This window comes from Nipponia nippon, unplaced genomic scaffold (genome assembly GCF_047370975.1).
Source record: "Nipponia nippon isolate SJK-2023a ecotype South Korea unplaced genomic scaffold, ASM4737097v1 scaffold_3, whole genome shotgun sequence".
In the NCBI taxonomy this organism is placed as follows: Eukaryota; Metazoa; Chordata; class Aves; order Pelecaniformes; family Threskiornithidae; genus Nipponia; species Nipponia nippon.
This window is the reverse complement of record NW_028262347.1, coordinates 105973968-105986455: the sequence shown is the minus strand read 5'-3', so window position 1 is coordinate 105986455 and position 12488 is coordinate 105973968. Positions and strand designations below refer to the sequence as shown.

General features: G+C 36.9%; 1 protein-coding gene across 5 annotated transcripts in view; it reads left to right on the top strand.

Moving 5' to 3' along the window:
• FRMPD2 (FERM and PDZ domain containing 2) overlaps positions 1-11877 on the top strand; it is a 67789-nt gene extending 55912 nt beyond the window's left edge. For all 5 annotated transcript variants that reach the window (XM_087767242.1, XM_087767240.1, XM_087767239.1 and 2 more), the window contains 7 exons: positions 757-872; positions 3494-3642; positions 5345-5435; positions 6558-6892; positions 8411-8626; positions 8896-8958; positions 9785-11877. In XM_087767242.1, coding sequence (XP_087623368.1) covers positions 757-872; positions 3494-3642; positions 5345-5435; positions 6558-6892; positions 8411-8626; positions 8896-8958; positions 9785-9856 — 1042 coding nt within the window. In that variant the 3' untranslated portion in view covers positions 9857-11877. The remainder of the gene's footprint in view (positions 1-756; positions 873-3493; positions 3643-5344; positions 5436-6557; positions 6893-8410; positions 8627-8895; positions 8959-9784) is intronic.
• The last annotated feature ends 611 nt before the right edge of the window (positions 11878-12488 follow it).

Genomic DNA, 12488 nt, shown 5'->3' with positions numbered 1-12488 from the left:
ACCGATGTTTTCCGATATTTCTATTTTCTACTTGCAAAAGCTTTGTGCAACTTGAACATGCACAGCCTGCAATGGTTACTGATACAAAGCTGCTACTTATTATCTTATTCTCCCTCTTAAGTGTACCTTTTACTATTTCTAACATTATGTGTTATGATCATATGTAGGATAGGATAATGTAAGACTGTGATAGGCTTAGGCCTACTAACATAGTTAAATGTTAGGTCTGAGGGTTTTGGAGTTAGCCAGTAGAAGAATATTTGACCCATTCTGCACATGGGTCAAATAGTTGTATTCTGGATTGCAGGCGTATCTTCTACCTAAAACATATTTAAGTGCTTTAAAATTTTCTAAATACTTTAGGAAACAGTAACAAGCAAAGCCTATTTAGCTATGATTGCCTAACAACTCAAAAATGTCATACATGAAAATTTGTCTATAACTGTGACAAACCTTATTTTCAATCATTTTTGGGCAGCTTTTTATACAAAGCATGTTCTTATCTCTTTGAAATAAATAAAAACTACATACAGAAAATAGTATTCACTAGCTATCTTTGCAAACACTACTCTGGACAAAATGCTACTATTACTCCTTGAACTTATGTTCTTCAGAGTTCACACGAATTATTGAAAACAGTTGCTCAAGAAAGTTAAAAGTGACCAAAAATAGATTAAAACCAAAACCTTTGTATGGTTCAGATTATGAAAGCTTCTGCCACTTCCATAAGACCATTCAACTAATGCTGTTTTACAGGTCACAGAAATATGCAGAATGTGAAGGCTGCAGTAGAGAAAGTCTTCAGTCTGAGTCAGACAGCTGGAACAATGAAGATGATGATATGCCCCACAGGATTTCTGTTCTACCTAGAAGTAACCATGCAAAAACTTCTCTTGTTTCTTTAACATTATAGGCCAGCTCCTCCATATATGTACAATGAGAACAACACTAGTCCCTTGTATACAAGCTAAGAATTTGTTCTTTGTGTCTTAAAGAGCAGGGCACTCATGACACAATTTTTACTATTGATGTATATGAAGGCCATCAAACCTTTGCAACATCCACAAGAAGAGGGCCTCCATCAGGGTCTCTCAAGCTCTTGGCGAACTACTAGAAGGAAGGAACATGAGTCTGAATGTAGTTAACTGAACCCAGGGAGGGCAGCTTTGCTGGCCATCACCCACTCACCACTGCTCTGAGCACCTCTGAATGTAGTTAATTGAACCCAGGGAGGGCAGCTTTGCTGGCCATCACCCACTCACCACTGCTCTGAGCACCTCTGCTTTGGAACTCCAGTTTCAAAAGGATGAGCAACTTTTTAGGTTTTTTTTTTTGTGGTTTTTTTTTTTTGTGCCTTTTGGTTTGGTTTTTGATTGGGATTTTTTTTTTCTGATGTTATAGATCATGTCTTTCCCCAAAGGAAAATCTCTGAATACCTTGTTTATACTCAATTAGGTATACAAACTGATCAAATAAGAGGAAAAGAAAGGTGTTGAATTAATTTGAGCAACATCATGACATTTGTTCAAATCACACACTATTGGATAGTGCAAAGAAACGACACATTGGCTCAGTGGCTGAACAAAAAAAATGACCACTGCAATCTGGGTCAAAAGCAAACTTGCAGGAGCTTCCCAGTGCATAATTAAAAACTTGAAATTCTTAGTTTGTCCCAAAATGAATAAAATAAAAGCAGATGGATTATCTTACTGGCTGGATGTAGTAGAAGGCCTTTTTCATATATGAAAGGCAATGACAAAGAAGGCTTTGAGAATTAATGGAACAAATTCCAGGAACATACTGCAAAATGTGCTTGTTATCACTGCATGCAATAGGTTTTTGAAATCATTCTCCTCTCTCCCTTACTGTTCCCATACAACTCCTCAAAAAGTAAATGAAAGCTTACACACAAATGTAGAATGAAAGGGTCAAATTCAATCTCAAGACTTTGTTCTCAGGATCACCAAATTTCGCTTCATATAATAACTTCATTAAAACCTCTAGAACTGATGTGCCTAAACACATACTGAAGCACTTTCACAGCTCAGGTGCTAAAGGCCCTCTGATATCAGAAGACAGTTTACAGAAAGAATCTGCCTAGTTGTTCCTATAGGAAATTAAGCTGCTTCTGCCCCAAACAAGAATAATTGTGAAAGGAATCATACTGAGGATGCTGCAGTATCCCATAGATTCTCTGAAATAGAGGCCTCTCCCTGCTTCTTGCTCTGTAGAAGCAATGAATTGCTGATGGCTTTTATCAGAAGTAACAAACCACAGTTGTCTCCCTCACACTACCAAGCTGTGCTGGCTAGCAAACAGAAAATTATAACCAATCTATCTTCTACTACCTGCTCAAAGTTTGGGGGTTTTATTCCACTTGATCTGGAAGGAAAGAGAGGTATATGGGAAATAGCACACTCTGTCTGGAGCAGGGGATCTATCTTCACTGGCACTCTCAACTACTTAATAGAGACACCCTTGCATCTGTGAGGGTTAGAGAACAGAAAGTGAACAGAAAGTGTCTTAGAAGCTCAGGCAAGGCAAGTGCAAGCTGTAGCCCAAGACGAAAGCATAGCAAGCACAACGCTTTTGTAAGAGAGATTAGTTGAGAGTAGCCATGACATTTTACAAGAGGAAAACAGAGCATTGCTCCTTCAGCGTACGACAAACCTGTGGAACAGATCATCAGGTTTTCTTTCAGACAGTGGTGTGTTATTCTTTGCCAACAGTAGCCTATGACTAAAAGGACAAATTCCATAATTCCTCTGCCTCAAACCATTATTTTTTACCAAACAAACTACTGTTTTTACACTACATGGTAACAAAAGTTTTTCAATTGCTCTAGTGCAGTAGTGATATTTCTGGAGATACAAATGTTTATCCATCTTCTTAGTCTGTCAAGTTTCGGACCAGAACATATACTTCAGGATGAGCTAATTAGTAAAACTGAATCCTGATTTTGGTGCATCAAAAATATTTCACATCTTGTTCTTGAAGGGGAGTGTAAGGTAAGATGAAAAGAACAGAAGATATTTTCTCACTTCAGGGAGGAAGAATTTGCAGTGATTATTCCTAGCAGTGGGTTGTGGTAATACTAATTTTCAGGAAAGTGTTGGAAACATGAAGATGATTCCCTGTGAAGACATGGACAGAGTCTCCTATGCCAATATAAACTAGTGTTAAAGTTTACAATTCTGCAAGACAGTTTATTTAGAACAGACTGTATTTAGAAACTGTATGAGGCAATAAGTTGCAATAGTTGGATCTGCTTCTAAATTACATGAAATGTGGTGCTGGTTGTATCCATGGTGCTGACTTATTCTTCTTTCTGCTGTGAACATAAGTAAGCCAAAAATATTTTTGCATATTTCAATTCCACAGTATGAGCATCAAAATGTACTTAAGTATTGCAGCCTCCTAGTTTTTAAAACCAAGATTTTGCATAATGAACATTAATCATTAAAAAGGCCTTTGTTTTTTTGTTGATATATAGGCAGAACCTTTGCGTCTGGAGATGAACTGACTCAGTTAATTAACTTTAAACCATCACTGACTGGAGTAGGTCCAAGCACTGGCATCACAGGTCTTATTCGAGGCCTTCAGTTGCGGATTGAGAATCAAGAGGTGTTAAAGGAGTTTATGGTAAAGTGTGATATGTTTTTAAGATCTGAGGGTCTAGCAGAGCTAAGAAAGTGACTTTTAGCAGCCTTCTGCATACTGTAATGGAGATCCACTTGTATATCTTTACTAACTCCACTTTCTCAGAGAATTATTCCAGCCAGAATGGGGCTTCTACTCTGCTGTTTGGGTGATGTTGCAGTATTTGGATCTCTCTTTTTCCACACAGGTCAGGCTTACACTGTTCCCTGTCCAAAGATACTGCCCACATGGAATGAAAAATAAGTAATACACAAAAGTAGAGTATGAATCACTTTTTCCTAGGCTGACTTCTTCCTATTACCACCTCAGCTCTGCTGAACATCTGCCTAAGAACTATTCTAGAGGCTGCATTAAAACAAGACATCCATGCTGCTAGGGATTCACTAGTGTTGAAACACTTAGTTGATGAAAGGAAAAGGCTTCACAAAATGTTCCAGTGATCCATGGAACTCATTGCCACAAAATGCTATTAAGGTCAGGAACCTTGTGAAATTAAAAAGAAAAAGTAACATACCTCCATAGATGATGAAAACACATAATTGCATCTGATGGCATACAAATAATGAAAAAGTGTAAAATTACGAAAGCATATAAAATCTCTTTTTTCAGGATATAAATAGAGTACTCGGTTATCAGCAAATTCCCAAAGAAGATTATTTCATAATTCTTCCACACAGTACTGGAATTTCCTTTAAAGGGTGTACTCATTACCACTGAAATAGGTTGCTACCACTTTTCCATAGTAATTACAGCATTATCAGTTTCTTTCAGTTGGCTTTATATCTCTGACTTTCTGGGTACAAAATCCCACAGGCTCAAGTGTATAGGATTTGCTGACTTCCCCTGAAGGCTCAAGGGCATGTATTAATTTCTGTTCATTCCATTCCATTACTGACGTAAGCATGGCATACTATGAGCTAAGTCACGCGTCTGCACAGAAAACATAAAGATCTAATAGGGAAAGCACTGGTTACCAAAGCCAATGGATATTTTATCTGAGTAAAAGCTGATGAAGATGTTAAAGAACGGTCATGTGTTTCAGTCCATATACACTGTATAGTGGCATAATGTGATAGCTGAGCATTGTGCAATGCATACCAAAGAGGTAAAAGAAGAAAGAATAGTGAAGGTAACTCAAAACTGTAAATGAAATTAACTTGCACATTCCTGCTTCCAGCTACACTGCATTCTGTTCCCCTAAATCTGCTATGAAGTACTTACAACCATATGATTTGCACTTAACATCATTGATGCTGTTCCCTATATCCATCACTTTCTCTGTCACTGAAAAGTATTCACTGACATTCACTACCTGTTAACAGTGCAATAGTTGGTGCTTCAGTCAGTATGTTATCAATTATGAATGCTGACATTTGGCCAAGACACTATTCTAGACATCTATTTTACAGCAATATACAACAGAGATCTGTAATGACAGGGGCTGAGGATGTGGGTTGGAAATCTCACTTGAAAACCCCAGAAATTTTGTGCAGGCTGAAAAAAATAAAAAAAATTTGAATTCCTTGCCTAGAAGTTTAGAGAATGATGTACTGATTCTCTTCTGTAAGAAGTCTATTTGCCAGTCTGGGGTCACATATAGCAGTAAAGTTTGCTCACACTGACTCTGTAAAGGTTGTCTGTAAAGGATGTGAACAACATGGATTGACCATTTTCTTTGATCTAGGCTTTAGAACATGTGAAACCAACAGATGACTGCAGAACTGGCAAAGCACCAGAAAATCAGGATAAAAACAGATACCGAGATATTCTTCCATGTAAGTATGCACAGTAATGAGAACATACATTCAGTGAACAAAGACATTGGAAAACCGCAAAACAGCTGTAGTACTGAGATGTAGCAGGCAAATCCCACCATAAGCTCACAGAGAGCTCCACTAATAATGAAATGTGTTGAGATTTTTCCAAAAGAGGTAGAGTTCATGTAAGCATGTCTGCATTGCACAACATGTAATTTTCTGAAGTATCATCTTCCACAAGGCAGGACTTGGTCTGGTAGGGGGCCATCTGTCTTGGTGTTTCCTTCTCTCTTTCTCAGAGATATTCATCTACTACATTTCTGTGGGCAAGTGTAAGTTGAACTATAATAGCAGTTCTTTAAATCTATTTAATGGTACAGCTACATTTACTGCTTGTGACACAGTGGAATTCTGAAAAGTACAATGGAAATCATGGAGTTATGTAGCTCTTGGAAAGATAAAGATTCTTTCAGAAGTATTTGAAAGTATAAAATCCAACCAGAGCTTTCAGCTGCTCAGCTCTGATCAGAGTCAGAAACAAGTTTCGTCATTGATGAGAAGTCATTTTAGAAGGAAGATTTTGAGTCCAAGAGCTGAATGACTGCTGCTAACAAGGATTGCCAAAAAATAATATACTGCCCAATGATTCCCCGAGAGGTATCATGACAGAAGGAGAACACTTTCTAGACCCTTGATGTCTTTCTAAACTGCAGCAGCAGGACAACACATGCAAAATTTGTAGCACAGTTACGTCTCTATATTAGTGATACAGTATACATTCTCAGAAGTTTCCTGTTTTATAACACAAATATCCGATGACAATGTTCCCATGCCATACATTAAAAGCAGTGTTGGATACACTATTTTTAATTACTGCCAAACAATTCTATGGTAATTAGAAGGCTTGTCAGAGTGTTACACAAGTATCTTAAGAGAAATAAAGCTGCAGTGAACCATACAATTTATCTGTGGGAATTCCTATTAGCAGTGATTAATATTAGTGCTACTAACCAAATGTATTCTAAAATCCAGAGGCATACTTTACTGCTGGAGGCTGAGGTTCCCCATCTCCTGCGTGCTAGAGATGGTAGAACTGTTTCAGATCTACAGCTGAAATAGCAACTTTCTGTTTCTGTACAGATGATAAGACACGAGTTCCTCTGGGAGAAAAGAATGGCTACATTAACGCAAGTTACATTAGAATGAAAGTTGGAGAAGAGGAACATTTCTATATTACAACCCAAGGGCCTCTGCCATCCACTGTGGCTGATTTCTGGCAAATGGTCTGGGAGAGTGAATCAGATGTGATTGCCATGATGACAAAAGAAGTGGAGCTAGGGCAAGCCAAATGTCATCGATACTGGCCTGAACCTCCCCATGACTCTATAGACCTTGCTAATTTCCATCTCAGGCTAGACAATTACCAGATTCTGGAATACTTCATAATTAGAACAATAGAAATGATCAACAAGCAGGTGAGTTGAGTGTACTTAATACTTTCACATATGATGAAACTGATTAGATATTTTACATGAGTAAATGCTATTATTATTGTTTGCTTCTTCTGGAACATTTGCTTGGTATTTTTTAGGAATGCAAAAACCTGAATAACAGGCATGAAATTAGGGTTAGTGAGATGATGCTTCTTTGCTCATTGCACAAGCAATGGGTCCAACATTACATACATTTGGACAAGAATGTCCAAAAATTAGTGCTTTAATAGTCACAGAGCTGGTGTATTCAGTGTTTTGCAGAATTGCTTACTGTTCTCATGAAATCAAATCAGTAAGGGCTGCCAGAGTGGGTTCATATTCTGTAATGGTGGCTGGAAGGAAAGAGGGAAGAAGGTAGTTTCATCCTAGAATTTAGAACAAATGATACTTCTTTCATGCATGAAAAGACATGAATACACAGAAAACTACAAATCTAGCAGCAAATTTTCAGAAACCTAATAAATACAGAATCCAGGTGTAAGAACAATGGAAATCAGGACAACTATAAGTCTATCAATGTCTTGCCTCAATATTAAGTAAAGCTTTGCAAAAATTGCTGCAGGACATATTAATTAATGGAATAATTAAAAGATTCATACTTGTGCCAGACTACCTTGGTGTCTTTTTCCATCAAGAAAATAGTTTCTCTATATGAAGAACACACAATTCATCTTATGTAACTGAGTGCGAAGCATCATAAAGCATTTGATATGAGTCTTCCCAAAAGATTATTAAGATGGGAAGATGGGCCATTTTATATGATTGTTTCAATGAACATGTTACGTTTACTATGTTTGTCTTGGACCAGTATCAAATTACTACAGAAAGCCACAGGTTTACTTCAGCAGAAATCCAGACATGCATTCAAATTCTTCTGATGGTAAAAATCCAGGTAGTTCTTTTGCATTCAACTTAACATGTTTTGGCAATCTGGCAAAAAGAAGTACTGTCCCAGACCATTCAAATAATAATACTCTCTATCTATCGACATTATGATTATTCTTGTAAGCATTTTTTTAGTTCATTTGATTTGTATGTTGGGGTATCTAATCACAAATTGTTCTTTCATATCTGATCGCCAGAATAACACTTACGATCTTACTATCATGGCTATCATGTTACTACTCTTCTATTGGTACGGTTTAGTTCAGTTACGAAAACAATTTTAGTAAAGAGTACTGGAATGTTCTAATTTAACAAATGTTTTTGTTTTTCCATTCTAACCAACAAATAAGATAACTACATCCTTTTGGGGCAACAGAGTAACTTCAGTGTCTCATCAAAATTATATGAAGTAAATTTCCTAGGCCTGTGTCTTTGGAGTGCATTTCTGAAAACCTAAACGAAACCTTAATAGTGTCAAGTATGAAAAGCTGAAGAATTGTAGGGTAGACAAAAAATTGACTAAGAATGAGGCTGAAGGAAATTTTATCAGTGGAGTTCCTTGAAAATAGGTCTTAGGACTGATCATTTTTAACATTTCTGGTCTTTCTCTTCCAGACAGAAGAGAAGCGCATTATAAGTCATTTGCAGTTTACCACTTGGCCAGACCACAATAATCCCAAACTGGCTGAGCAGCTTGTAAAATTTATTTGTTACATGAGAAAAGCTCACAGTACAGGACCTATTGTTGCTCACTGCAGCACTGGCATTGGAAGAAGTGGAGTTTTGTTGTGTGTTGAAGTTCTGCTCAGCTATATAGAAAAAGATCTATGTGTAAGTATCAAACAGATTATCATTCAGTATTACAAATTTGTATGGAGGTCAACAACGTGTGAGAGTATCTTAGACCAGAGTAATTCCTGGTAGAATTTATCCTAACAAAATGGAATAAACCCAGCTTTTGTTGTTTTAAACAACAAAGATAATAACTACAAATATACTACCTGTAAAAGAACTGAGTCACAGCTTCCCCATCTGAACATGCTTAAATTTTTCTTTATAACTTGCACGTCAACAAAATAAAAACTGTTCTCTTCTGATAGTTCAGCATCAAGCAGATAGTGAGAGATTTGAGAGATCAGCGTTTTGGCATGATCCAGACTAAGGTAAGTTCTCAATATTCAACTAGATTATGATTTTTAAAAGCCTCAATTAGTGGTATATATCCACATGCTTTGATAAATCTGGGGCTTAAAGCATATTTTAGCCCTATCATTTGAGGAAAATAATAGCCTTCCAGGCAAGTGATGTCTAGATTTAAATATGAAAGATCTGTCCTTACTAACTAACTGAAATAAAAGCAAAGCACAAATATAGTACAGATACCAGCCCCCCCCCCTTTTTTTAAAGCAAAAAGAAAAGCAGAGAACAACAACAAAACCAGTGAGATACCATAAACTCTACCCTGCGAAATTGCAGCCTTTAGCTGAATTCTTGCTATTGCTGCGTTATCATCACCTCAGTAAACCCTTCTACTGCTGAGTTAAACCTACCTCTGAAAAGAGTTTTCACACAGGAAAAAGACAAAATGTGGCTAACTCAATTTAGAGCAAACAGGTGGTAGGAAGAAAAGCAAGACAAGACTAGGATAAGTTCTTCCTATAGGCAAATATTTTAGCCCATGCTTCAATATATTTTTCTTCAGGATAATGATTGAGCATGTGATTAAAATCAAGCAAATAGATAACCTTCATTGACCTAAATGAGACTTGAGCACATGCTTTCAGGTACAGCATGGAATAAGAAAGTGTTCCTGAACTTTTACGAGTGATGGAACAAGAAGAACAAGGATGCTCTTAAATACCTAAGGTTGTGTATCCATGTTACAAAGATGCTGATGTTATAAACAGCACTTCAGCCAGTCCATCCTTCTTTGTCTAGAATTTATGTTGAATGTAAACAGGTGTTTCACATTGGTGTCTCTATGTACAGGATGAGTATTTATTCTGTTATGAAGTTGTGCTGGAAGTCCTTCAGAACCTTCAAGCAAAGGATTCCTACTGACTGCAATATGATTCTTCCCTGTTGCTATCCCCCTTGGACTCCAGGCTCCACTCAGCAACTGCTTTAAAGAGATGTCAAGCCAGCACAGACAAGTGTTATATTACATGCTTTGTTAGATTACTCTGATTTCTAAGGCATTTCAAAACCTTGCTTAACATATCCTGTGTAAGTCATTTAAATCTTGGAGAAAGTTTGGAAAACAGCCACCCAGCACTGCTGCACTGCTGTTAAGTTGCCATGGACAATTTGTGTGTTCTGTGTAATAACTTATTAATTGTTAGGAAAATATTTTGGGACTGTGACAAGAAGTTAGCAGCCTTTGGAATTAGCTTTACTGTCCAGAGAGCAACTATAAAGATCTAAGATTCTGTTGGTATTGGTGGAAGATTAGTTGTCCCTTACATATCATTGTGCACTCTTGGCTTCTGGACTGCAAATCAGTATTTTCTACAGTAGTTATGCTTTTGTGTGGAAGGACTCAAGTTGTTTCCCTCTGGTTGCTTGAACAATGTAGAACCATTTCCAGTCATCACTCCAGCCCAAGAATTTATACCACCATCGCTAGACATCTTAAATCAAGAAACTGACAGAAAAATAGGATGCCTTTAACCCTAGTTCGTTCTCCTCAAAGCAGAAGAGCATTCTAATAATTGGATGGAACATTAATTTTTCCCAGCAATATGAACAGCTGTAGATAGCATCAGTATTCTTTCACTCTGCATCCATGTAAAAAGGAATGCAATACTAAGCCAGACAAAATGACTGTGTGTGCATTGTGGCACGCATATACATTTCGTCTTGCCCTGATCCTCTTACAACTATTTTGTAATTCTTATCTAGGATCTGAACCAATCGATGGGAAGTCCCACTGGTTTCAGTAGGGGCTGAATCAGATCTTTAAATTAGAGTAAATAATTCTCTGTACAGTTTATTTCTCTTGTAAAAAGCATTTCTATTAGTGTGAGTTTGAGTGGATTTGAGCAGAAATCTGCTATTCAAGTTTGTAAGGTTGTTCCTGTTTCTACAGTACTACTTCTAAGTCCTTTATCTAGAAGGTGATATGTATGGAAGTGAAGTTATTAGATGTGCATTGGAAGAGTAACTTTTAAACATAGGAAATTATAACAGCATTTATTTAACTGAATTGTACATATTTTTAAAACTTCTTTGATTTCAGAAAAGGAGAAAATATTAAGAGGCATTTGAATATAAAGCTGCAGTAGAAACAAGACAATAAAATAGCTGTTTATTTTCCTTACAAATGAGAGGTTTACGGTTCAGAAAGAATGGGGGATTAAATACAAATTAAAAGTATGACTTTTAGAAAAAGCCACTGTAATACAATCATAATTAAGGCCAAGGGCCATTTTTTCTTTCTGCCCTCACATGATCTGCTGCAAGTCAGAAAAAGATAGAAATGAAATTTATGATGTGAGACAGATGCTAATTTCAAACATATTGATAGAGACCCAGAGTAACTCTAAATCAGTGGAGCAACCCTGGACTTATATTGGTATAAACATAAACAGAATTCAATGTTTTGTCTTAAATTAATTGAATTTGAGCCTTCCCAGACGCATTACTCTCCACACGTTCTGCATTTGCTATCTTTATGTTGCATATAAAGGACTGTTTACACAGTTTTGTCAAGTGTCATCAGCCAAATTTTCATTCATAACTTTGTTACCTTCATTTGGTATTTGGCCTTTTGCTTTGATTTTAATTACTGCACATGTAATACTATGCAATGAATGCACTACACTGCACACGAATGCACAATTCACTTTTTGTACCACAACTTTAAAAAGCTTCTCAGTGAAAATATTCCTGTACTTTATGCAAAGGTGTTTTTTCTGTGGTTTAGAACAAGCATTCTGGATTTAGAAGACAATCTTCATGGCATTATTTGTTCCTCCACATTTGTGCATCATCTTTACAGTTCTTCAACAGAAGTGTTTGCTGTTTGACAGAAGTTTTTCCTGTTTTACAGGGATATTAAAAAGATTTCTGAAAACACTGAATTGTGTTTCATTTCCATTTCTTTTTATGAAAAAGCAGCTGTAATACTTAACTACTAACGAGTAAGAGCTCTAGGGAAAATAATCTTTTGTTAATGGGGGCTTATATTTAAACTTCCTCTAAAGGCAGATTTTGTGATGATGGTACCTTTTGGACATTCCCCTAAAGCAAGTATTACTGACCTCTGAGACATTCTGCCATATGCCATGTTCTTATCATTTAGGAATATAATAATTAAATGTTTTTAAACGGATACTATGGTTATGATCCCCATAACAACATCCTCACTCAGACTGAACTTTGTTTTGGATGAGACATACACTTTTACACAGATCTAGTCCTTTAAGGCTGCTAGCAGAGTAAGATAAAACAGAACTGTCCTTCCAGATATTTCATAATCTGCTATATAACAAAGAAACTTTCATCCACCGAAAATCCCAGAGGCTCTCAAACCAACTTTGAGTGGAGCCAGATAGATGCAATTTACCACACACTTGGTGACAGGTCCTCCATCTGTCACAGTCCCAGAGTGATCCTACAGAGCAAGTCTCTCAATCCACAGCCTGAAAACATTTTAAGAAAACTGCAGACTTGCAAGAGTTCTGCACGTGTT